Source organism: Dromiciops gliroides, chromosome 6, assembly GCF_019393635.1.
Source record: "Dromiciops gliroides isolate mDroGli1 chromosome 6, mDroGli1.pri, whole genome shotgun sequence".
Lineage (NCBI taxonomy): Eukaryota > Metazoa > Chordata > Mammalia > Microbiotheria > Microbiotheriidae > Dromiciops > Dromiciops gliroides.
Genome location: NC_057866.1, coordinates 141,137,707 through 141,165,494, shown reverse-complemented (window position 1 = coordinate 141,165,494; position 27,788 = coordinate 141,137,707). Strand labels below are relative to the sequence as shown.

The window sequence follows — 27,788 nt, the reverse complement described above, 5'->3', positions numbered from 1 at the left end:
GGGTGGGATTTTTTAAGATGACTAGAAGCAGGATTAATGATATCATCATGATTTTCAACCTAGTTTGGTGGCTGCTCCTGGGTAAAGTGAATTCAGTTGATCTTATAACACCAAAAAAAAAAAAAATCTTTTTGTTAACCTACTTCTTCCATCTAGTGGCAAAAAGCAGTAAGAGCCAATGTCACAGAAAAACACCATTAATGAAAAAATTCTAAGTGCCATTTCAGAGAAACCCCAGTTTGGGTACAGGGGGAAAGCCTGAGGTGTAAATGGTAAGCTTCAAGTGATAGTAATAAAATAATCATAATGAGTCATTCATTTTCAGTCAGAAATGTATCTATCACTTCAGTAAGTCATACATGTCTTTATTCTAGGTACATTTTATACCTTCTAAAGATGCTAGCTCCTACCATTTTGCCACCTGTGTACAACAGTCAACTTCTGATGGATTTACTGATAGGTACCTTTTCTCATTCTTTGAAATTATTTTGGATCCAGCTGTGGGCTAACTGTTTAGAATTCTGTTCCTTTCTCAGAGATGTTGCACTGAAGTGCTAGGCTATTCATGCTTTCTGGCAATCAACATGAAAGCTACTAAAACTGAACTCTCCCCTTTTAAAAAAATCACCATTTAAGCTACTGTGGCAATGAACAGACACTCGCATTTTAACTTGATGTGTTGGGAGGAGGAAGGAGTTTAAATGAGGAAAGACTGGAGTCCTTACCCAAGGTGCTGTTCTAGTCGTCTATCGGTAGGAACTCCAGAGAAATTAAATGAAAAACTTGAAATACATAACACAATTAAGCCCTCACTTGACTCTAAAGGGCACCAGCTTATCCCTAAAACATGAGGTTGGAGTGCCCTCTGAACATTGTCTTTCTTTGCATCTTGCAAATGTAATTAATGTTTCAGAAACTCAATGTGGGTTACATGGAAAAAGAAAGAAATTTGCATAAGGATAAGTTTTCCTTTTTCTTATCCAAGTGAATCTCTTAACACAGTGTAATGATTTATGTAGGATAGTGGATATCAAAGCTGGTAACAAGCTAAAAAGGTCACAGCTATGGGGAAGGTGAGAATCGGCAAAAATTCTTGGTTTGTATTTGAACTTTCTGACCCTTAAAAATAAAACAAAATTGAAAACAAAAACCATCTACATTTTTTGCAAATCTTTTCCATGTGTTATTTTATATAAGAAAATAATCATAATGACAGGCATAGAGTTGGAAGGGACCTAAAAGGTCATATACTCCAAACCCATCATTTTACAAATGAAGGACACTAACACCAAGAAGGATGGAGCAACCTACCTGAGATCACTAAGGTAGTCAATGGGAAAATATGGGCTAAAATATATATCTCTTGTCATACTTCAATTCAATAAGCACTCATTAAGCACCTATTAATTGCTTTTGACTACCACCAGCCTTAATCTACCCATTCTCTTATTTCTCTCCCTTCCTTTCTGTTAGTCTCTTCCCTTCATACTTCCCTATTGGATAAGATGAATTTCTATACCTAATTTCTGTACTGCTTGTGTGTGTGTGTGTGTGTGTGTGTGTATTCTTCTTTCCTTGAACTAGTTCAGATGAGAGTGAGTTTCAAGCATTACCTGTCCCTAAACTTATTTTCCCCCTCTATTGTATAAACATTTCCATGTGAACTTCATTAATATGAGATAATCTTCCCTATTTTTCCTCTCTCATCCTTCACCCAGTTCAATCATCTTTCTCACTCTTCCATTATTCTTTTGAGATCCTCCCAACATGGGAGACTCACACCAATGTCCTCTGTCTAAGCAGACTCCCAACTGCCCTAGTGATAAAGTTTTTAGGGTTTACATGTATCATCTTCCCCTATAGGAATGTAAACAGCTTAACCTTCTTGAGTCCCTTATGATTTCTCATTCAGGTTTATCTTTTTAGACTTGAGCTTTGCATTTATATGTCAAATTATCTATTCAGCTCCAGTCTTTTCATCAGGAATATTTGAAAATCTTCTATTACATTAAATATCCATTTTTTACCCGGTAGGTTTATATGAGTTTTGCTCAGTCTGGGGTTCTAAAAATTTTTGGTGTTTCCCACATCCAGGGAAAGGTCTATTCATTGCCCTCCTAATCTGTGCTCTGGTCCTTACCCAGGTAGTGCCTTTGCTCCCTCCCAATAGCACCCACTCCTCTAAACCCTAGAACTGTGTTCCAGACCTAAGTAATGGGTGACAAAGCTATGAGATAGCACTTGAGGCTGGATACTACCCCTAATGCTAATACATGGGTCCTCTGGGATCTCTTTATTTTAGTGAGGCAATTGGGGTTAAGTGACTTGCCCAAGGTCACACAGCTAGTAAGTGTTAAGTGTCTGAGTCCAGATTTGAACTCAGGTACTCCTGACCTTAGAGCCGGTGCTCTATACACTGCGCCACCTAGCTGCCCGTTGGGATCTCTTTATAATCAGAAGATCAGTCCCTTTCCTATTCCTTGATGTTGATCCTCACTGCTGATGTTGCTACTACTGCTACTGTTTCCAATTTACCACACTTCTGGCCAGCCCCCACCACAAGGACACTCAGGACCTCTCTTTCTATCTTCTTAAGTTTCCCTGGGCTGGAAAAATGACTGTTATTTTGTCTTGGCTCTCCTGCCAGGATTCAATTTAGGACTTCTTTAGGTTGTTGTGGAATATTTAGAAAAAAGTGCTCTGCCATGTTGACTCTACTCCCCACCTAAGCACATGCTAAGTGCATGGAACTGTGCTAGGTATTGGTAGTACAAAACTATTAATATTAACTAGCACTTATTAAGTACCAGACTTAATAATGTTAATGATGTTATAGACCAAGCACTGTGGTAAGCACTTTAAAAATATAATCTTATAATCTCACAATAACCCTAGGAGGAGGTGCTATTATTACCCCCATTTTATAGAGGAAACTGAGGCAGACAGATTAAATGACTTGCCCAAGATCACACAACTAGGGTTTGAAGCTGAGTTTTAACTCAGGTCTTCCTGAACCCAGCATTCTATCTGCTGTGCCACGTATATACACAAAGATAGTACAATGATTTACACAAGGTCACATATGTGGTGTCAGCAGTGAAACCTAAACCCAGGTCTTCTCACTCTAGAGGCAGTGTGTCTCCACTGTACTATTCCTTCCCCTAAGCCAAAAAAAAAAAAATTACATTTTTTAAAAATAAAATTAAAAACACAGTTGCCCTCAAAGATCTTGCATTCTATCTACATGTACACAAATAAATTCAAAGTGTATACAAAGTTATTTCAGGAGGAAAATAATATAATAAACAGTTCAATACACTCCCTGTTAAACCTGCTATTATGCATAATGCAATGCCCCTCCATGCTAATTAGTGACTATTTAAAGAGCCAAACACTTCACACCTCCACCTCTAAGGGAACAAGGCCAAGACAGTACAGAGGACCATCCACCTTATGAATACTATAAATTTACTCTCCCACAGTTTAGCCACTAGGTATTTCACTGCAGTGAAAATGCTTTGAGAGTGACTTCTTTGTTTTTCCTGTCAGGGGAAGCTGATTTTAAAGTTATCATTCTTTCCTTCCAAGTTATAGCTTCATTGAAAGGGAGAACATAGGAAAGAAATACAGTGTATGCTACCTTGTTTCTCTGCCCCCAAACCGAGTATGACACTAGTATAATCAAAACTCTGTCGTCAGAAAATCACTACCATGACAGAGAGGAAAGAATGTATTCTGAAATCCAGCAAAACTGGCCTTCTTGCTGTTCCTCACTCACAATGTTCCATGCCTTGCCAACGTGGCTTTGCACAGGCTATTCCATACCTGGAATCTACTCCCTCCCTACCTTTTAGAACGCCATTTTCTTCCGAAGCTTAGCTTAAGCATTACTATTTTCTTTGATGATCCCCCATAGCCACAAGTACCTCCTCTTCACAAAATGATCTTGTATTTATATATTTCTTTTGTATGTACTTAATATATGTTTATGTTTTCTCCCCAAAATCTGATTACCTTATAAGGGGAGTTTAAGAGCTAAAAGTTAAGAGCTTTTTTGTTTTCCTTATGTACTTACGAGTTCCTGTGAATCGTCTGTGTGTTCTGCATTTTCTGCAGGGTTAAAAAAAGGTTGTCCCATACCTGATTTGCATTTATTACATTCAGTGTTTCTACAGAGTTTTTATCCACAGTTGGGAAAACCAAGAAACGAGCTTTACCTATGCTTTCTCTGGAGATTTCCTGGAATAAAAGCTAGATAGAGATATGACAAACTAAAGAAAGAGAAATGATCCTCTTGGTATCATGCACCCCACCCCCAACTCCCTAAGATCAAACCTGTTTAGATGAGCCCAGACTCTTTACAGTGGACCTAAGTAACTTGTAACAACCATAGTCTTTATATCACAAGATCATTGTGAGATTCAAATGACCTAATGCATGTAAGGTTCAATGTAAATATCATTATTTTTTAGTGACCTGTCCAAGGTGACCCAGCTAGAAATTATAGAGCTGGAAATCATCACCCAGGTCTTTTAACTCTGAATCTAGCACTGTGTCCACCATGCCTCTTAAAAAGCAAGAGAAAATGGGAAGTGAAATGGAAATTTTCAAAAATAAAGTAGAAAAAAAATGTAAGAAAAAAGGGCGAGTCAGTAGTACAAATGTTGACACATTCAAACTCCAACAAATGGAAATTATTTCAAGAATCTGGCATTACTGCAGCCAATATTTTGTCAGAAGTCAGGAGCCCAATAGGAAAAAAGCAGGTGGTATCATTCCATCAGCTTCCCCCAAGAGGCACTGATTTCATCATGCTGGAGTTCAGTGAAATGATTTTATAGAAAAACTAGAGAACATTTCTAGTCATCAGCAGCATATTCCCAGACTACAAGTAGAATAAATACAATATTGAATTTCAGCTCAGTGCTGGCAAATATATTCTTAACAACTACTTGGAGGTTGGGAGGGATAAAAAGAGGAAGGAAATAAGTTGCATTTTGTGCACAAATATTTCTATTTTAAGTTGGCTCCTTTCAAAAAGCACTGGATTTAGAGTGAGACGACCTAGGTTTAAGTACCCTCTCTGCAGCTTGCTACCTTTGTGAACCTAGCTGTCACTTCTCCAGGGCCTCATTTTCCTCGTCTGTAAAAGGAGGAGTTCTTGCATATGCTCCTATGACTCACTCCCCTAAATCTACAATGTGCTATCCTAAATATGTGGGTGAGGCTCAGTGGAATTATTTCAGAATTACTGAAAAATCACAAGATACTGTACTTTCAAACATTCATTCCTACCAGAAAGACTCCTTTTTTATATACTCTATTTTTTCCCCTTCTCATGGGGTCATAGAGTTGGAAGGAACTTCAGGAGCCATCTAGTTCAAGAAACCTCCATTTTTACCTAGTAGGAAACCAAAGATCAGAAAAGTTAAGTGACCTGTTTAAGGTCACACAGCAAAGAAGGAGCAGAGTCTAGAATTTTTTTCTTCCCCAGTTCTACACAAGATTTGTAAGTGATTGAAATTGATAAATATATATCCCACTGAGTTTCAGTAGCCAAGGAAACCATAAAATTTACATCCAGTTTCTACCTCCATCAAGAATCTTGACTGATGCAGGTACTCCTAACACTCATACAGATCACAACAATTCTACCTTTTTATCTCTGTAGTCCCTAAAAAAATCTATCTCCCTGCAGAAGACCTGGGTATCAGCTTCTCTGTTCATTAATGGGCTGGCTTTCAGAGGACCACTCAGTTCAAAGTTGCAGCTTTTCCATTTGTTAGAGACTGCAAGAACTTCTCCTTGGCTGGCATAGAGGCCAGAGCCTTTAAGGGGCCAGGGTTATGTCCATATCACAATGAGGCACTCAGTAGGATCTTTGTGGAAGTATGTAATTTAAGTAATATAGGACCACATATCCTTGATATACACATATCATACACAGGAGCAACTGGGAAAAATATGAAAAAAGAGAGGATGTATGTGTGTGATAGAGGGATGGTAGTTAGTGTAATGAATAGAATCATCCTGATTTGGGACTCTAGGAACAGTTTCCTATCACAACACTAAGATTGGGCTTCCAACAAATATGGTGAGACAAAAGATTCTAGCCAAGTCAATCCTTCTCCAAGACTATCTCAGGAAGCAAGGAAAACGGGGCCAAATATAGCAGAAGACTGAAAAAACAGGAGACATAAACTAAAAGAAAAATCAGGAAGATATATCACAAGGAGGAAAAAAACACACAATGAATTCCTTAAGAATCACAACAAAACAAAAAACCTGGTTACCAAATTTCAACAAATCATAAAGGAAAGCTACACAGAAGTACTAGAACCAGAGAGCAAAATAAAAAAAATATAAAGACCCTATGGATCAGGGGGCAGTGAGGTGGTGCAGTGGATAAAGCACAGACCCTGGATTCAGGAGGACCTGAGTTCAAATCTGACCTCAGACACTTAACACTTACTAACTATGTGACCCAGGGCAAGTCACTTAACCCTCATTGTCCTGCAAAAAAAGAAAAAAAAGACTCTATGGATCATAGAAAGAATCCATGGATCACCACTTGAAAGAAAACCAAGAACACCAAATACTGGAATAAGGAGTCTCTTTTCAACCAAAGCTACTGGCAAAAAAAATGAAAGTAGTTTGACAAAAATTAGCTTAAGACCAACATCACATATCTCATTAATCTCCAGAGATGGGGCAGCTAGGTGGCACAGTGGATAGAACACTGGCCCTGGAGTCAGGAGGATCTGGGTTCAAATCCGGCCTCAGACACTTAACACTTACTAGCCGTGTGACCCTGGGGCAAGTCACAACCCCAATTGCCTCACCAAAAAATAAAAATAAACAAAAAATAATCATCTCCAGATAGATGAATTACCTAAATAGACAAAAATTCATATCACAGGAGCAGCTAGGTGGCGTAATGGATGGAGCACTGGCCCTGGATTCAGGAAGACCTGAGTTCAACTCCAGCTTCAGACACTTGACACTTACTAGCTGTGTGAGCCTGGGCAAGTCACTTAACCCCAATTGACTCAAAAAAAATTCATATAACAAAAAATTAGAGGAGATTGGAAGGAGGTAAATTGCAAAAATATCAATGGGAGAGAGGGGGACACAAACATAAAAGACAATATGGAAAATAACAAAATTGAAAAGCTTTTACATGATCTAAGTAACCACAAGTAATATTGGAAGAAAGGCAGTTAACTGGGAAAATATATCTCAGAAAGATTTGACATCCAAAATATATAGATAATCAATACAACTATATAAGAATGTCATTCCCCAATAGATAAAGAAGTCAAAGAATATAAGCAGAAAGGGTTTTTTTTCCCCTTAAGAAAGGCACATATCAACAACTATGTGGATGAGATCTCTAACAATAAGAGAAGTGAAAGTTAAAACAACTTTGAGGTTTCTACTCATATAAATTAGGTTAGTAAAATGACAAAAGACAAAAGTGGCAGAAATCAGAGGGACTTTGGGAGACAAGTATGTTAATATATTGTTAGTAGCTCTATAATTGATTCAGTTGTTATTGAATATAATTTGGAATTATATTTTTTAAATGAATAAACTTTTTACCTAATGATAACACTTATAAGCACATTCCTCAAGTAGGTCAAACACAAGGAAGAAGAGGTCCCATGTAAACAAAAATGTTTATAGCAGTCATTTTTGTAGTAGCAAAAAACTGAAAGGAAATTGAGCACCTATCAGTTGGGAAATTGTTAAGTTGTTACATATGAATTTAAATATTACTGTTCCATAAGAAATGGTATGAAGAATTCAAAGAAACTTCAGAAGACTTTTGTGAACCTTATACAGAGGAAAGAAAGCAAAACCAGGAAAATAATTAATATAATAACCATAATAATGCATAGGACAATGTCACTGAAAACCTTTCAGAACTCTGAATGTGGTGACTGGTTACATGTGGACTATTAATGGGGAAAGAAGTATACATTTTCAGATATTGTGAATGAGTTCATTTGTTTGCCTTGTTAACACTTATTTATTACAAAGTCAACAAGCATTTATTGACTGCTATGTGCCAGGCACTGAACACTGGAGGTTTTTATTGAGGAAATTGAAAAAAGGAGTCATTGGGAAGTAATTATTATAGGGAATTAAAAAGAAAAGAGCATGAACAAAACATTTCAAAAGAAAAAAAAAGCAACTCAGATTTAGATGCATGAGGATGAAACTTGTTTAGCTCAACTTCTCAAACTTTAACAAGCATGACAGATAAAGTTGGTCACTTGAATTGTTTGCCTCCCACCACATATTTTGTGACAGGACTGAAGTCCTTTGTGGAATTTTTCTTCAAACTTGGTATCCCATAGAATAAGATTCCTTGTTGATCATTCATTAGTATAGCTATTCTATCAGTATTGCTATTTATTCTTCTGGCAAATACAAGTAAAACACCCCTGCCAACATGCTTTCAGTGTTGCTTCTTTTGCAACTGCTCATGGAAACTACTCTTATTTACATGGTAGGATAATGGCATTTAAAATTCCCAGTTACCTTAGACATAATCTAACCCACCCTTCTCCCATTTTACAGCTGAAAAAAAAAATAAGTCCAAGAGATCACACAGATAGTAATTGGTATTTGAGATTAGAACTCATATTCCTAAACTCCAAGTCCAATGCCACTGCCAAGTCGGCAGACTGACATTAATAGAAGTCCTTTTCTCTATCATACGTCACAAAACCTAACAAATGTTTTAGACTTCATTCTTTTATAACAAAAGTTCTTTATAATTTTCCTGACACCTTATGAATTAAAATTTTCTACCAACCGGCGTTTCACCTCTCTTCAGCACAGTGATAATTACTGAATTGATTGTCATTAATAATGACTCTGAGGTATCTATCACAAGTTCTTACCCTTGGGTCTGTGCACTTTTATTTTTAAATTTAACTGTTTAATGTAATTCATTCCCTTTGTAGTCCTATGCATTTCAATTTATTTATTTAAAAATATTTTTCCTGAGGTCACCAGGCTGCCAAAGGGAACTATTGTGCAAGAATGTTTAAGAATCCCTGTTAGATATTGAAGTGGTACCTGAATCCTCAAAGAAAAACTCAATCGTATTCAATATAATTTTAAAGCTAAGTATAGTGCACTAGTTTCTAGTTTTTAGAAAATTAATAACCTAGACTGACATTTACATAGTAGTTTAAATACATTAAAGTAAATACTTTAAATACATTATCTTATTTGAAACTTCTAACAATCTATCATTATTCCCTTTTTGCAAAAGGGGAAACTGAATAATTCAATGATTTGCACATAGTGATACAGCTTGTATTAGAGGTAGGATTTGAACCCAGGCCTTTCTGACTCTAAATCCATCACATTCAGTACTCACCATACCATAATAGTTACATATAGCACTAGTTATCTACCCACTTTCTCCTCCCATTCTTTACTCTATTTACTTTTCTTGCTTCAGAGTTTTAAAAGTAATACTCAGGGGGCAGCTAGGTGGTGCAGTGAATAAAGCACTGGTCTTGGATTCAGGAGGACCTGAGTTCAAATCCAGACTCAGACACTTGACACTTACTAGCTGTGTGTCCCTGGGCAGGTCACTTAATTCTCGTTGCCCCGCAAAAAATAAAAACAAAAAATAAAAAAGTAATACTCATGCAGAATTTGTTTTAAGAGAAGGGGGAACCCTATTAATTTAAATACAAATAATCAGTCATTCATCCATGGAGCTAAAAGTTAGTTGTATTTCTTTGAAGACCTAGATTTGGCCTACTGTACTGAAAGGGATAAGGGGGAACTGACTGAGCTGGAAGATTTTCTGAACTTAAATATTATCTGTACTGCCTTCACTTGTGTGTTTGTGATATTTCTTTCTAACAATATTAAGAAAGTTGTAGATCCAGAAGCATTTTCCCAGAAAGAAACTATGCCTCATACCAACATCCCTGTATTTGCTGTATGTACCATGATTTCCAATCATCTAGAAAACTGTGGTGAACCAGATCCAAAACCTTAGACTAATAAATGACTATCCCATCTATCTCCAAGCCCAGAATATACTTCCTAATTTGTCTCTACTTGTTGAAATTTTTCTCTTTGTTCAAGAACTAGTTCAAGATTCAGTTCCTCTTTCTATCCTTCCCTGATTTCCCTTCCCTAAACTGGAAATGATCTTTCCCTATTCAAGTTTATAAGTATATATGATATACATAGATTTATATTTATATTCTAATTCTAATTATTTAACAATAATAATAGCTAGCATTTATATAGCACTTTAAGTGCAGAGTACTTTACAAATATTATCTCATTTGATGCTCACCACAATCCAGGGAGGTTGGTACTATCGTTAACCCTATTTTATAGATAAGTAAAACTGAAACAAACTGAAGTTAAGTGACTCAGTCAGGGTCATACCGCCAGTAAGTGTCTGAGGCTGAATTCGAGTCTAGGTCTTCCTAATCTCAGGTCTAGCATTCTATCCACCATACCACGTTACTGCCTATTTGTATATAATAGTTCTTTTCAAAGTCTTTCAGAAGTGACTGAGATAAAGGATGAATAAGGTACAGGGAACCTGGAAATGCATTCAGTCAGACATTTCTGAGAATACTTAAGTATATGTCAGCTGGAGTTTCATGGGCCTCAGGCAGAAAAGAGATGCCATTCTACACTCCATTTTAGCTTTTCCTTTAAAGCAGCTGTAACTGAGGAGGTGCCCCACAGGTACCATCTCTGCTGCTGAGCAGGACAGAAAAAGGAAAAAGCTGGAAGCACTCCAGGAGAACCATGGGGAGCTATGAAGAGACAAGGAGCACCTCAGACCTAGGGCATACAGAATTATATGAAGTACAGACAAGACAGAATGGATCAGACTGGGTACGGGCTATGCTGTAACTCATAGTCACAGTGAGACTACTCCACCTCCCCTGTTTCTTTCCTCAGAACAGTTGTCAATGAAAATCTTGCAAGGTTCAGAACTTCCCAAATTGTTTTCCTCTTCTACTGGCTAGGAGGAAGAATTGGAGAAGAGGAATTGTTCTTGTTGCCCCAAACTCTTTATGGTCTAGTTTTTATGATACCATTTGTAGTTGGCAACTCCCACAAATGAGATTGAATGAAAAGGACAGAATACCAACATATGGAATTGGAGCTCAGAGCAGAAATGAGAGGATTTCTATGTGGGGCAATTTTGAACTTATTTCAATTCATACCTCTAAAGTCAGAGATCTACATAGAACCCCAAACTAGATTGTCTGTAGTTTGAGCACCAACTGCTGAGCAGTTGGGAATTTCAAGCTGTTTCATCAAGGAAACACCCCATTTCTTGAAGAAACAAAAGGGGGACTGTAATGATTGGAATGATGCCACCTGCTGGTGACTTACTGTAGGAAAGCTCCACCATGAGGAGAAGGCCTCTGAGGGCAAGACCATGTGACTTTTCTTTGGCATCAGGAAGTGACATTGGCTTGGGGGAAGAAGACGGGGTGAGGCTGGGGCTCTCGCTTTCTTTCACCAGGACTCTCGTGGAGAGTGGAGCAGGAGAACTGTAACTCCTCAAGATAGATAAATGAATCTAGGCCTTTCTCTCTCTCTTCACCAAATTCTTATTCTCCTTAATAAACGCTTAAAAGTCTAACTCTTGCTAAAGCTTGTAATTTACTGGTGACCACTCATTAGATATTTTAGACAGACTAGCTAGAATTGTAGCCCCTTACAAGCCAAAAGGAAAAATTACACAAGTGAATTAAATAACCCTCTAACCTAAGACAGTCATTGAGCTGGTGGCCCAAGGGTAGCACCACTTGGTGGCCAAAATATGTACTATGCTCCCAGCAAATTAATTCATTACTTGGCAAGCCACTGCTTTCTGGAAGAAAAAAATGAAGACAAAGACTACAAAGATAATGAAGACTGTGATGGAGAAGGAAGAGGAGGAGGAAGAGGGAAAAAAGGAGAAGGAGAAGAAGTAGGAGGAGGAAGAGGAGATGGAAAAGGAGGGGGGAGGAGGAGGAGGGAGAGAAGAATTAAGAGTTTATATAATTCTTTAATATTTCTAAAGTGTGTTATAAATATTATCTCATTTTTTCCTCACAGCCCTATGAGGTAGGGGTATTATTATCTCGATTTTATAGGAGGAAACTGATGAAGATAGGAGTTAAATGATTTGCCCAGGCTCACACAACTAGTATCTGAGACAGAATTTGAATCCATGGGGCAGCTAGGTGGTGTGGTGGATAAAGCACTGGCCCTGGATTCAGGGAGACCTGAGTTCAAATCGGGCCTCGGACACTTGACACACTTACTAGCTGTGTAACCCTGGCCAAGTCACTTAATCCTCAATACCCTGCAAAAAAAACAAAAAAAGAAAGTTATTTTGAAGAAAAGTACACATGAAGAATACTTAGATTTTGGAATGGGGAGCAAAGTATGCAATAAGAGGAGAAATATTTGGCAAACAAAATCCATTTCACTATGCAAAATTCATTTCCCAAACCTAAAAACAAGCATAACACAGGTCAACAGCATTGCAAGGGAAATACCCTGAATTTTAAAATAAATTTTGAAAGCAAACAATTGTTTTTTTTTTTCATAACAAAGGGATTAACTTTTTGCAGATGCTTATAAAAATAAGACAGATCACTGATTAAGTATGGAAATGTGATATTAGCCTTCAATTTGTCAGAACAAAGAGATTCTCATCACCAGAAAAATATTTGCTCTGAGGGTAGCGCTCCCTTGATATTGATCCTGGGAAGTTTCCTAACTGGGCCTAGTTACTAGATTCAAATTTCTACTGGAAGATATCCAAAAACCCTATGTTCTAGAGCTTTCTGGTTGGTACAGAGTTAGCACAGTTTTTAATGTATAATTGTATTATTTGCCCATTTCCTAATAATAATAGCAGATGTTTATATTCTACTTTAAAGTTTAAAAAGTATCTTACATACACTGTCTCATATGAGCCTTGCAATAGCCTTCTGAGATAATTACAATAGGTTCACACCATTTTTCCAGTAAGGAAACTGAGGCTCAGAAAGATTAAATACCTTGCCTGCATTCAAATAACTAATAAGTGCCAAAAGTTGAAATAGAACCCAAACTATCCTGACTCCATGTTGAATACTTAATCCATTCTGCCCACCCCATTGTGCCCCTGTAAGAAATCTCTTGAAATAGACCGTTTGGGGGGGGGGGCGTATTTCTTTCATACTTATACCCATTACGTCATAAATTGTAACTCCTCCAATCCCTCCCCAACACATGAAATTGTTAACTATGCCTTTCCAAAAATCCCCACTAGAGCATCGCTCCAATATAATAGAAGCCTTCTTTTATTTTTGTTCTTGTTTTGCTTTTTAATATGTCATGAATACCATTACATAATTGAGACTACCTGTTATCCTACATTAACCTACTTCCCTTTTTCTAGTCACAAATTTCTTTGTGGATCTTTTATGGACTTTCTCACATACAGACCATTGTTAACAATAAATGGTTGCCTATTGGGATCAACCGTGCACCTTTCCATTACTCTTTGAGTCACTGAAATTCTTATTCTTCTGAAGTCATAGTGTTTTGTGGTTTATAGCTATATAATATCACTGGAAGAATTAAGATGTTATCAAAATAAGCTTTCAGGGGCAGTGAAGAGTTTGGTATAATTGGGCCTAGACAGGTAGCATAAGGACCTGTGCTACATGGTTCTCCTTATCATGGCATAGAAGAAAGTGCATGGAGGGATGGATCCAAATTACACCTCTTTTGTTGCCTAGTCTTACTACAAGGGATTTAACCTCCCTGGGCCTTGGTTTTCTCATTTATAAAATGAAGAAGTTGGAATGGAACATCTGAAACCTCTGTCTAATGTAAGGCAAAGTCCCATTTAGTACAACTAATGGATCCTGTGAGGTGTTCTATTCAAAATCACTTTGCATATTTCCAATGGGTTGCAACCAATTACCATATTTTTTTCACAATTATAACTGCAAATAGTCAGGATTCAAATACACAGGACTACTTCGCAGGAGGCTGAAATTGTGGGGGGCAGCAGGGCCGGGGGGAGGGAAATCAGATGGGAAAAGAGACACAGTGAAGGGCTATGATGATGTCCAAGGAGTTTACTTGGATGGGAAATGATGTGATATCTACCCTGGGAGCCTCTGGGAGGAGCTATCTGATGTCTACCCTCTGGTCAGAGGGAGGGAGGGGCCACAAGAGAAAGGAGTACTGAGGAGGTGAGAATTTCAGAGCTGATATGAGTTTCTGAAGAACATGATGAAGACCATGAGTGTACTCTGGTAGAACCGCAGAAACAATAACTACTTGCACTTTGGTGTGTGTTTTTTTTTTTCCAAACCTATGGATTTAATTGAATAGATTCTGGAGTCTTCTAGCATTCAAAGTTAGTTCAATATCATCTGCAAATAGAGGGTATCTGGAAAACCTCCCCATCAATACATAATTATGAATACCACCAACTTTTATAAATGGATAGAAAAGGAAATAGAATTAGAAAGAACCAGATTGACCTTTATGAGTTACTTTCTGTCATAAACTAAATCATTTTGGGCATGACATGAAAAAAGTTGGCCCACCTAGCTTTCCACCTGTCATATACTCCATTTGTAAGAACAAAATGAAAGCTAAAGTCATAACACTGAATTTCATCCATTCATCAAGTTCAAATCATAGAAATATGAACATCAGGATTGCCAATCTTTCTAGTAAACCAGAATAAAGGTATCATCAATCATTACAGAGAACAGCAATAAGTCAACAGACATTCTATCTAGCAGTCTTAGGTTTGAAAAAAATGAAATTTCAGGTGTCATATATCTTGTTTCGCAAAACCTATTTTTTTTTCACTTGGTTTCAGGCAACCTCCTAGGTGATTTCCTCAAATGAACATTTCCTTTGTTTGAAAAACTGCATTTCATAAGACAAATGCTAGCTCCAGATGTTAAGTAACAGCTTATTTTGAATTAAAAATTCTCAAAGATGCTGCTATTATCAGCTGTTTTTTAAAATACAATTAAGTTATTTATTGAGGATGACAAACAGACCCTATAGTTCATTTGCTTTCTTATTAAAAACAAAACAAAAAAAACCCAAACCAAAAAAGGATACAAAAGCATTTGATTTTACTTTTTCCTTTGGCAAGCCCATCCACTGGAAGCCATATGACTTTAAATATCACTTATTCCTGATAACTCATAGATTCATCTCTAGTCCTGGCCTCTCTTCTGAATTTACACCAGCATGCCAACTACATACAGGATATCTTTCTTGTCCATTTACTGTCAAACTCAAGTTAAAAATTGGTTTTACTCTTCTCCTAATCCTTCTGACTTCATTATTTCTATCTATGCCATCACAACTCATCCAGCCTCCTATCATAATCCTGGAGTAAATTCCAATTCTTTCCTTTCCCTTACCTCTTACATCCAATCATTTACCAAGTCATACCAATTCTGCCTCCATAACATCCGTCTTGTTCATACCATCCTTTTTATTACCAATGAAATCACCCTTGTGTAAACCTTCATCATTCCTTTCTTGTTCTATTGCAAAAATCTCCTAGGCAGTCTTTATAGCTTCCTCCTTATCCTCTCCCTCCATGTTATGTATTCTGCAAAAAAAGGAAGGAAGAAAGGAAGGGAAAGAAAAGAAAATCTTCACTAACTCCCTATTGCCTACCTCGTCATTGTTTAGTCATTTTCAATTGTGTCCAACTCTTCATAACTTAAGATACAAGCATGCTTTGCCATTTCCTTTTCTGGCTCATTTTACAGATAAGGAAACTGAGACAAACAGGGTCAAGTGACTTGCCCAGGGTCACACAGCTACTGAGTATCTGAGGCTGGATTTTAACACAGGTCCTCTTGACTCCAGACCTAGCAGTCTATCTACTGTGCCAACCCAGTCAGCTTTAAATTCTTCTCCCTGATACCCAAGGCCCCCCATAAACTGGCACACCCTATAGTTCTAGTGTTATTTTGTATTCCTATTTTAATTATACTCTATATAGCAGCAAAACTAAACTACTTTCTGATCCCTGAAAGTACAGATGTACCAGGTTGAATGGGTTAGCAGTTTCCCCTACCTCTTTAAAGTCTGTATCATAGTGAGTGCTGTGATTCCTTTGATGAGGAAATAATACAATGAATTGATACATGTGTCCTTCGTTCCATTTTTATTCAGTGATACCGGCAAGTATACACGTTACACTGCTAGCCAATATCAGTGAGCATAAGGCATGGCCTCCCTTCATCCCCTGACATCTGCTAGTTCAGAAAACACATCTTCTGGGACTATGTAGTTTACATAAGTCACAATGGACAAAATAACAATACCAGGACTGGCATTATCTCTTCGAATTCATGCATGAGAGTACTCTTTTTCATAAGTTGGATCTTCATTCTCTATTTCAAAATCTATGCCTTGGGACTTTATGCATCTTAATGATTGTGGATAAAGGAGTAGCTGACCTAGCCTGTGGTTAATCACACAGATTATCACAAACAGAATTCAAAAGAAGGAACTATAGCTACAGGGTTTTACAACACCATTTACCTTATTGATATACTTAGCTCTAAAACAGAAGTTCTTAATTTTTTGTGTGTGTCATAGACCCCTTTGACAGTCTGATAAAGCCTATGGACTTCTCAGAATAATTTCTTAAATGCATAAAATGAAATACTTAGTAATACAAAGGAAACTTATATTTATTTGTTTGTATTATATCTATATTATATATACTGTATTATATGTATTTTTTCCCATCCAACTTCACAGAATCCCTGAAATTATCCACCAACTCATTGCAGGGATGTGGACCTCAAGTTAAGAATCTCTACTCTAAAAGATGGAGCTCTAGTACAATGAAATGAAACTTCCTACAAAGCTTAGGGATATAACAAATGAACAAAGGTGTTATAATTTATTCTACCTAATAATGCAATTTTTTTCTTTTACTTATGTGAGGGAAAACAATCCTCTTCTCAATAATTCTCAGGAACTCAGCAGGGATGTGACAAAGACTCTTTTATTTCCTTCTCGTGAGAAGGAGGCACCCTAGTGTGCAGCTAGTGGGTGCAAAGAAAGGGGGTTCGAAGGCCCTGTTTTAAACCCTAGTCCCTAATGTGAATGGACCCTCCCTTTTTTCATCATTGGTCTGATTACTCAAGGGTTACAATCTACATGCAAAAACTAGCTAATCGGAATGCAGTATTCCCATCCCTTTTCCTTATATGGGTATAACTCAGGAGTGGACCTTATTCTTCCTTATATGGACACAACTCAGGACCAGAACTTATTGAGACCAGGGCTCCTTGAACCATGTGATTTTGTTAGCCAGAGGGGGAGGAAGGGATCTGAGAACTTTGTCCTAAAAACAGGTCAGGAGAAGTATGATTAACTGTTATATCTCATTGAGAGGAGACAACTACCCATTTTCTCACACTTAAATTCTCTTATACAGGAGTATGTTTCCTATTGTTATGGAACACATATGATCAAAAGTCACAGCTAAGAATCATTTATTTGAGCTGTAACTTTGCTCCAATACAACTTCATACAGTATTTCAGTTCATGAATGAAGGTGCCTTCCTGAAACACTGGAGAAAATAGGCTGTGAAACTATTAGTTTGAAAAAAACAATGGATTATCTTTTTCACCTGCATCATTCTGTGTGGCTTTGGGCATGTCATAAATGTTCTGCCTTTTAGTGATTCCCCTATTATTTTACCAGGACAATTGAGCCACACCTTATATTTTCTGAACCAAGGTTCAGAAACTTTGTAGTGTGAGATTGAAATGTCTGTTTCATAGACACTGTTTACTAACTCATGTAGGTCACATACAATCAGTTGAGACTTAATTATAGACATCACCAAACAACATTCACTGCAAAGTCTTGATGCATTACTTTCATAAATATAGAGGGAAGGGAGCAGCTAGGTGGCGCATTGGATAGAGCACTGGCCCTGGAGTCAAGAGGACCTGAGTTCAAATCTGGCCTCAGACACTTGACACTTACTAGCTGTGTGACCCTGGGCAAGTCACTTAACCCCCATTGCCCCGCAAAAAAAACAAAAAGAACAAAACAAAACAAAAAATAAATAAATAAATATAGAGGGAAAATTTCCAGACAGCTGCCATAAAAAAATGATATTTATATTTATATACAGAATACTGGAATCATGAGTCACTATGTTAAATCAATATTTGGTTTACACATCATTGTAAGTAGAATTCAAATTAGGTGATTAGTAATTGAACCCGGGTATCTTACCAGCAAATCATTACTCAAAGGGCTAGTTTTAACTATTTATAAATGTTGCAATAAAAAGTATGAGTTGCTGCTGGGATGGCTCATTCTATAAATAAGTGAACCAAATCACAGAATCTCATCTTGGGAAGGGCTTTCTGTGGCCATTTATTCCATATCATCTGAAAAAAGGGATCCTGACTACAACATTCCTGAGCGATGGTCATCCAGCAACTGCCCAAGGATAAACTGGGGACAGAGAGCCTCTCATGGCTTAACCTCCTCTATATTATTTTGTCTAGCAAATACTAACTATGACCAAATCCACAGCCGAACTATAATCCTAACTCAAGGCCTTCAAATAATTCTTCCCCTAATATGTGCCTGACAATTATTAGCCAGCTTAGCTAACCTAGCCTCCCAAGGTAGTCTGTTACCCTTTGGGATTGTTAGTTCTAAATCATCTTAAAACTCTTTTGTGATGGTACAGCCCAAGTGTTGGATCATAGTGTTGGTTCTTTCTTTTGTGATAAGACATATAGAACAAGAACAGAGGATGCTTGTAAATACTATACAATGTATAGCATTTTCATAACTCACATGTTCAGGAAATAAATTAATGAATGCTTAAGGATTAGATGGTGATGGTTTGGGTTTTTTTTCATGTGTTTGTTTTGTTTTTAGCATGAACACCATTCATCTGTCCACAGAAGGCCTTAGAGATCATCTGGTTCAAATGTTTGATTTCCTGTTGAGGAATTAGAGTGTGACTTGCCCAAGGTCATATCACCAGTTAGTAGTCAACCTGAAACTCAAACTCAAGTCTCTTAAATCCTAGTCATCTCCTTCAGGAGTTCCCCAGCTGCTAGAGCCTTTCCCTCTCTCTACTCTGTATATTTTGTATTTATCTATTTCATTATATGTTGTCTTCCTCATTTGAATGGGTTTTTGTTTGTTTGTTTGTTTTGTTTTTTAATGAGGCAATGGGGGTTAAGTGACTTGCCTAGGGTCACACAGCTAATAAGTGTTATGTGTTGGAGGCCGGATTTGAACTCAGGTACTCTTGAATCCAGGGCCGGTGCTCTATCCACTGCGCCACCTAGCTGCCCCTCTCATTTGAATGTAAACTCCTTGAGAGCAAGGACTAGTTTAACTTAGGAGGGTGCTTGGCATATAGTAAGTTCTTAATAAATTCATGATAATTGAGTATTCCAAACACTTAGGAGTATCTCTTTCTTTGTAGGTGTGTCATCAGAAGGAGCTGACATTATCCACAAATAAATGAGTTGCTCACATTTTGAAAAAATAAAAAACTATTCCACTGTTCTTTCTACTATATGCACCAGGCTCCTTCATACTATAATTTAGCCACTGTTTTCTCTTTCTTTCTTTCTTTCTTTAATTTTTTTTTTTTAGTGAGGCAATTGGGGTTAAGTGACCTGCCCAGGGTCACACAGCTAGTAAGTGTTAAGTGTCTGAGGCCGGATTTGAACTCAGGTACTCCTGACTCGGGGCCGGTGCTCTATCCACTGCAGCACCTACCTGCCCCTGTTTTCTCTTTAAAAAAAAAAAGTTGCATTGATATTTTTATATAATAATTATTTATTAATGCCATTCTCACCCCCTCAATATTAAATGCCTTCTCAATAGTAAATACCATAGCATCTAAGTAAAGGAAATAGAATCTAACTTAAAGAAAAAACTAATTAATTTGTAAATATAATATTTACAGAGTAAATAAAAAAGTAATTTCTGTGGTAGAGAGCAAAACCCCACTAAATTCAGATTAAATAAAATGACCAATCATAATTCAGGAAACCAAATATGTCTCCCTCTTCTTGATAAAGAGATTGGAGAATTTAGGATGAAGAATGTTGCATATGCTGTCAGATTGTGGTTTTATTGGTTTCTTGTTGTTCAGTCATTATAGTTGTATCCAACTCTTCATCACCCATTTGGGGTTTTCTTGGCAAAGATGATGGAAGGGTTTGCCATTTCCTTCTCCAGCTCATTTTACAGATGAGTACCTGAGGCAAACAAGGTCACACAGCTAGTAAGCATCTGAGGTCAGATTTGAACTCAGATCTTCCTGACTCAAGGGGTCCAGCATGCTTAGTTGTTTTGTTGTTTGTCTGTTTAAATACGGAAGAGTTCAAATGGAGAGGATACTCTCAGGGTGAGAAGAACATGTGTAACAGAGGCATATATAAAACATTTAAAATAAAAGGTATAGTGGGACAGCTAGGTGGTACAAAGAATAAAGTACTGGCCCTGGATTCAGGAGGACCTGAGTTCAAATCTGACCTCAGACTTGCCACTTACTAGCTGTGTGACCCAGGGCAAGTCACTCATTGACCCACAAAAACAAACAAACAATAAAATGAAAAGTTATGTTATCACAAAAGAGAAAGTGTAAAATAAAAATAAAAAGCCTTTGTGAGGGTTGTTTCATTAATAATATTCTGCTTTAAAAAATAAAACCAGGAAATCAGAATTTTTGCTGGATTGTAGAAGTTTGGGTTTAATGAGATGTGAGTAGGGTTGGAGTATGAACCAGCTTAGCACCAGGTCAGCTAGAAAAAGGAGGTAGCAGTTTACTAAAAGAATGTTGGGGGAGGGGAGAGCAACAAAGATAAATGTAAAAAAAATATATATATATATACATATATGTGTATATATGTGTGTGTGTGTATATAACCTGTTTTGCAATGGTTCTAGAGCTCACCAGGGAGTTCCCTACATCAATGAGATCACAGATCTGATCCCTTTAGAACTGGAGAAGGGTAATATCAGACATGGCAAAAAAAGAACAGAACCTGCTTGAGGATTTGAGCAATCAGCAATCAGATGGCTAACCCAGGTATTCTTTTGGAACACCAAAATCCAAGGGACTAAGACAAAATAGGAAAAAAGAGTACAGGATCTGGAGTCAGGAAGACCTGAGTTGAAATCCTGCCTCAGGGGCAGCTAAATGGCACAGTGGATAGAGCATCAGCCCTGGGAGTTCAAATCCAGCCTCAGACACTTAACACTTACTAGCTGTGTGACCCTAGGCAAGTCACTTAACCCCAATTGCCTCACACACAAAAAAATAAAATAAAAGAAAGAAAGAAAGAAAGAAATCCTGCTTCAGGCAAATGCCTAAATTGTATAACTGAGCAAGTCGTTTTACCGGTTTGCCTTCATTTCCATCTAAAGGGGGATAACAAAGCACCTACTTCCCAAGGTGGTTGTAAGGATAAATAAAATGAGATATTTGTGAAGCACTTTACAATCTCTAAAATGCCATAAAGATTGTCATGGGAGAGGGGAAGGGGGAGTTCTTAGGTATTCCTCAATAAAGAATTACACTCTCACACATAATCCAATTAGAATTAAAGTGGTCTTTTATTTGGTGCTAGAGAAAATGACAGAGTGGGAAGTCAAAGACTTCACCCCAGGGTAGAAGGTAGCTTAGAAATGTTGTGGGAGAAATTGGTGGGGGTTTGGGGTAGGGGTTCTTAGGAATTTTACTTCTTTAAAGAAGTAGACCCTCAGAGTAGCTAGGTGGCACAGTGGATAGAGTGGATAGAGGGAGGATAAAAGGAAGGAAGGAAGGAAGGAAGGAAGGAAGGAAGGAAGGAAGGAAGGAAGGAAGGAAGGAAGGAAGGAAGGAAGGAAGGAAGGAAGGAAGGAAGGAAGGAAGGAAGGAAGGAAGGAAGGAAGGAAGGAAGGAAGGAAGGAAGGGAAGGAAGGAAGGAAGGAAGGAAGGAAGGAAGGAAGGAAGGAAGGAAGGAAGGAAGGAAGGAAGGAAGGAAGGAAGGAAGGAAGGAAGGAAGGAAGGAAGGAAGGAAGGAAGGAAGGGAAGGAAGGAAGGAAGGAAGGAAGGAAGGAAGGAAGGAAGGAAGGAAGGAAGGAAGGAAGGAAGGAAGGAAGGAAGGAAGGAAGGAAGGAAGGAAGGAAGGAAGGAAGGAAGGAAGGAAGGAAGGAAGGAAGGAAGGAAGGAAGGAAGGAAGAACACCCTGTAGCACACATAGGGAAAGGAAGCCAAGAGAGAAGTCCTTGGATTTCTTTTCATGGAGAGAAGGCATGGCACAGAGGCGTGGCTCTCTGAGATACCTATCTCCTTGAGCAGGAGACAGGCAGATACTTTTATAGAGGACTGATGGGGGTGATCATCTGACTGGAAAATTCCCTTATTGGGGGAGGGCCAAACCCCACTAGTGGTGGCTGGGGGAAGTTGGGTGAGAGGCAGCTCCTATCTCTCAAGCCATCTTCATCCCCCTCAAGCCACAAAGGCAGCAGCCAATGGGCCTATCTCTTTAGGAGTGTCTGTCCTTTGGTTTAGCTTCTCAAGGAGAAGGTTCCTTGATTTCCTCCAGAAAACTTCTGAGGTACCCCAGGTCCATAACAGAAACATCATCCTCCATGAACAGAGAAAAGGTAAAAGCTTTTATAGAGGATAGATGGGGTGGCTACTTGAAAACTGGAAAGTTCCCTTTTGGGGTGGGGTGGGTGATATGGGGTTGGGACATATCCAGGAATTTGGGACTATTAAAGTTTAAGCTGGCCAGATAAACTAAAGGACAGGCACACTTTGAGACACATGCCCATTAGGCCTGGCTCCTGCCTGATGCAGCAGGGGACAGAGATAACTCCAGATGTCAGGATCACCACATCTCATTCAAGCCTTTCCCCACCCCCAAAGGGAACTTTCCATTGTCAGGTGGTCACACCATCTACCACCTATAAAAGCTTTTGCCTTTCTTCTGTTCCAGGAGATAGGTATCTCAGAGAATCATGTCTCTGAACCATCTCCCCTTGAGAGAAGTCAAGGACTTCTCTCTTCTTCTCTCTTGGTCTCCTTTCTTTAGAGCCTAAATAAGATACTATTTTATTCTAATTGGATTTGTGTGTGAGGGTGTACTCCTGAGAGTCGAGGGATTTTTTTTTAAATGATGGTCCTGACTTTTGGGGTCATCTCTGTCTTCTAGTTCTGGTCAGGTAGTAGCTACATCTAATTGGCTTTGATGCTATAGAATTTTATCTCCCCTTCTTAGGTATGTCTGTACTGATATCTAGTTGGTCAATCTAAACTTTAATAGTACCTTGATTCCTTGATATGGCTGTCCTGCTATCTGGTCATCTTTGGTTTTGCTTCTCATAGGAGAAACTTCTGATTCATCCTAAGCCCCATGTCATAAATGCTATCATTATTATTAGTAGCAGCCCCAATACTACTAAAATTGCACACCTTTAGATTATAAGCTCCCTGAGGGCAGGATCTGTCTTTTCCCTCTTTTTGTGTTCCCAGCCCTTAGCAAAGTAACTGGCCTATAGTAGGTATTTAATAAATGTTTATTGATTGATCAATTGCCCTTATAGATTTTGGATACCTGTGTTAAACTCTTATAATAAGTCTGGAAAATGACAAACTTCAGATTTCTAAAACTTCTTTCCATCTCCCCAAACCAGGCAAACACAAATGACAGAACTGATTGAACTCTATCTAGTTTTGTTTCTAGGTCAATGAATTACCAGGGGCTGACCCCACATCATATTCCAACTTCTGATTATTTTGTAAAACCTCCAAGTCATAAGTTGTAACTCCTCTGCCCCAATTAAAGACCTTAATTTTGTTATATTGATTGTTTTAATATTTTTCAGTTTGACACGACTTTAATATCTCTATCTAATGTTCCCATCTTCCTCTTCTCAAGAGGAAGGGGAAAAAAAGAAAGAAAAAGGGAAAAAAGATAAACAGAGGAGAGGAGGGATATTAGTGTACTCTCCAGCTCCTCTGTCTTTATTATCAATTTGTTAAAGTATACTATTCAAAGGATTTCCCTTTTCCAGGGACTTTAAGGGTCTGAGGCAAGTGTTTAATCCGATCCATAGCTATTTTCTTAAAAAAAAAAAAATCCTATTCTTCCTCTACCCACACATCCTCCTAAGAAACACATACACACACGTTCTCTCTCTCTCTCTCTCTCTCTCTCTCTGTCTCTCTCTCTGTCTCTCTGTCTCTGTCTCCCCCCTTCTCTATTTGACAATGTCCTTGGTACTTTTGAGGGGTGAAAAGCATGATCATAGCATACTGAGCATTTGTATTTTTATCATGCCAAGTGTCATAGGGAAAATAGGGTAGGGGGTTTGGGGTAGGAGTTGGGGTCCTTAGGAATCCATCTTTAAGGAAATAAATCCTCTTGCACACAAATCCAATAGAATAAGATAATAGTTTATTTAGGGACTGGGGAAGGGAAACCAAGAGAGAAATCCTTGGACTTTTCATGGGCAGAAGGAATGGCGCATAGCATGGCTCTGAGATACCAATCTCCTTGAGCAGGAGACAGGCAGATACTTTTATAGAGCGGACTGATGGGGGTGATCATCTGACTGTGGAAAGTTCCCTTAGTGAGGGAGGACCATCCCCCACTGGTGGTGGGTGGAGGAGTAGAGTGAGGGGGTGGCTGAGGATCTCTCAAGCCATCTCTGCTCTTCAGGCCACAAAGGCAGCACCCACACCTAATCTTATCTCCCCAGACGTGAGAGAGACTAGAATGAAGGTGGTTCTGAAGCTAGCTCCCTGGAGATCAGGTTCCACTTATCTCTTTAGGTGTGTCTGTCATTTGGTTTAATTTCTCAAGGAGAAGGTTCTTTGATGTATTTCTGGGGTTCTCTGGGCCCATAACACCAACTATATTTAAATTAGAGATAGCTATGAATCAACTTCCCTCTATTCTGTGACACATTCTTCTTTAGCTGAGAAAGGAAAATGCATGAGAACACAATTGAATAAATACTATTTGAATCCCCATTCATTTACATTTGCTGAGTAATCTATTTAGGCTGGGAGAAGTAAGAATCTGTGCAGTACCTGTAGTAAACCATTCAAAACCCTGAAAGGAAATGTACTTATGCATATTTAAAACAAAGGAACATTATTCTTTCCTGGGCTATTTAGTTAAAATGGAAATTTGTTGCAGCTGTGAGACACACCTGCCTTCTAACTTAGAGGTAGTACTTGTTATGTGGTTTAGAGATATCTTACTAATTCATTTGATTTCTAAAGAGCCAAAATTGGGCTACAAACACATCAATTTTTTTAAAAGATTTTTTTTTACATAAAAAAATCTACCCCTAAAGAGCCTGAGTTAAAGTGTAGCCGATTTTTTCCTTTTCAGCGCCTTTTTTTTTGGGGGGGGGGGGGGAAGGTCAGGGCTTTTGAAGCTGCAAGTCTTTTTTTTTTTTTTTTTTTTGCGGGGCAATTGGGGTTAAGTGACTTGCCCAGGGTCACACAGCTAGTAAGTGTTAAGTGTCTGAGGCTGCATTTGAACTCAGGTCCTCCTGACTCTAGGGCTGGTGCTCTATCCACTGCGCCATCTAGCTGCCCCACAGCTGCAAGTCTTAATGCAGACAGGGCATGGCCCACTTAACCACAGTTAACTAATTAAATCACAGCCAAAAGCTGGTCTTACGGCAGTGTGGTTCAATAATAAGAAACTATTTTAAAAATATATTTTTCTTTGCAACTTTTACACATTACAAAAAAAAATTCTTATTTTAAACTACTCTACTACAAAAGATTTTAAAAGTGGCAGTATATACTAAATCCTTAGGCACTAGATGCTATCAGATTGTTCCCCTTCCCCTTTCTCCATAGCAGAAACTACTATGAGGAAAGAAAGGGGCTCAGCCCCATAGTAGAAACTGCCACGTGGAGAGAGAAGGGCTTCAGGACACGTGGTGCCCTCCATTTTGATCCTAGTCCCCCTGTAACTATTTTGGAAATTTTAACAAATCCTTCATACTCGCCCTTCTCATGGTCCAACAGCAATTAACCTTGTAGACAACTTTTTGTAAAGACACACAAGTGTGTCGCTTGATAGACACATAAATGCACTTAAGACACAAGATAGCACACTGGAGCCCACAGTCAGCGTGGTAGGACCTGATCTGGCTTAAGACCATGAGGGCAAAATGAGTCCAATTGTTTTTTTTGTTTTTTTCTTCTCAAGTTTCAAGTTCCAAGCTCAATTGTTCAGAATGCACCCAAAGGGGAATCCCTCAGAATATTCTCTCTGCCCCAGGGGAGGCTCTGAAAACCATTCGGAAGTCTGACCCAACCCAGTTTTGGCTAGTGGAAAAGCTGACACCCACTACCCTTCCATGAGGAAGGGCAAGGGGTAGGGTCAGGCGGGAGAGAATAAATGAAAAGGGGGTTCTTACCTCTGGCTTTTGTGTCCAGAGGAAAGAGGAATTTCCCCTGCCCCATGGGGGCACTTAGAGAAATAGGTGGTGGGGGTCCTTAGGTATTTCTTTTCTTTCTTTTTTTTTTTTTGGTGGGGCAATGAGGGTTAAGTGACTTGCCCAGGGTCACACAGCTAGTGAGTATCAAGTGGCTGAGGTCAGATTTGAACTCAGGTCCTCCTGAATACAGGGCCAGTGCTTTATCCACTGCCACCAAGCTGCCCCTAGGTATTTCTTTTTAAAGAATCACACCTTTCCCAAACAATTCAACTAGAATAAAATAGTCTTTTATTTGGGCCTTTAGTGAAAGTGACCAAGAGAGAAGTCAAAGACTTCATTCACCTCAAGGGGAGGGGAGGTGGCTTAGAGACAACATGATTCTCTGAGTCACCTTTCTCCTCAACTGGCAAAGAGGCCAAAACCTTTATAGAGGACAGATGGTGGGGGGAATGGTGAGGTGACCATCTGACTGTGCAAAGTTCCCTTTCAGGGTGTGGAAAGCTTGAGTGAGGGGTGGTGGTCCTGACTTCTGGAGTTATCTTTGTCCCCTGGTACTAATTAGGCAGCAGTCATGCCTAATAGGCTTATCTCCCTTACTTCTTAGGTGTAAGAACCTTCCATCCAAGCTTCTCAAGGAGAATTACCCCAAACCCACATCATTTCTATAGTCACAAATGAAGTAAAGATGGATTTAATTGATCACATTGATTGTGAGATGTACCAAAAGAATTACAAGACTCAGTGACTCAGTTTCCCAAGTTTTATTAAAATATTGATGACCACAGGGAGAACACCAGGGAGGTGTCTCCAATAAGGAGAGGAAAATGGTTATATTTATAGTGAGAAAAAGTAGGTTATCTCCTCATTATCTTAATCTCCTCCTTAAGGAGGTACTTGACAGGGCTTATCCTAATTTGGAGTTCCTGGGGTCCTAAGACAACCCCCAAGGTGGATATCTTTTTCCTTGGAGGTGTTTTTTTGGGTTTTCGTGTCATAAGGTGAACCTAAGGACATATTTGGTCCTTTCTGCCCATCTTCCTAAAGACATGCTTAAACTTGTCAGACCCAGAGGGTCTCTGTGTTTTTATATCTCTTTATTTAAGATCCCGTGTCTAGGTATCCTGTCATCTAAGAACATTAATAGCCATTAATAGTTAATAGTCGGGGGCAGCTAGGTGGCACTGTGGGTAAAAGCACCGGCCCTGGATTCAGGAGTACCTGAGTTCAAATCCGGCCTCAGACACTTGACAAGTACTAGCTGTGTGACCCT

The 27,788-nt window shown here is 38.6% G+C and overlaps 1 protein-coding gene across 1 annotated transcript in view; it reads right to left on the bottom strand.

Moving 5' to 3' along the window:
* Positions 1-26,239, bottom strand: part of LOC122732101 (UPF0462 protein C4orf33 homolog) — a 71,289-nt gene extending 45,050 nt beyond the window's left edge. The window contains exons 1-2 of the mRNA XM_043972269.1: positions 26,111-26,239; positions 8,836-8,927 (exon numbers count right to left, since the gene is read on the bottom strand). Coding sequence (XP_043828204.1) covers positions 8,836-8,927; positions 26,111-26,239 — 221 coding nt within the window. The remainder of the gene's footprint in view (positions 1-8,835; positions 8,928-26,110) is intronic.
* Between the last annotated feature and the right edge of the window lie 1,549 nt (positions 26,240-27,788).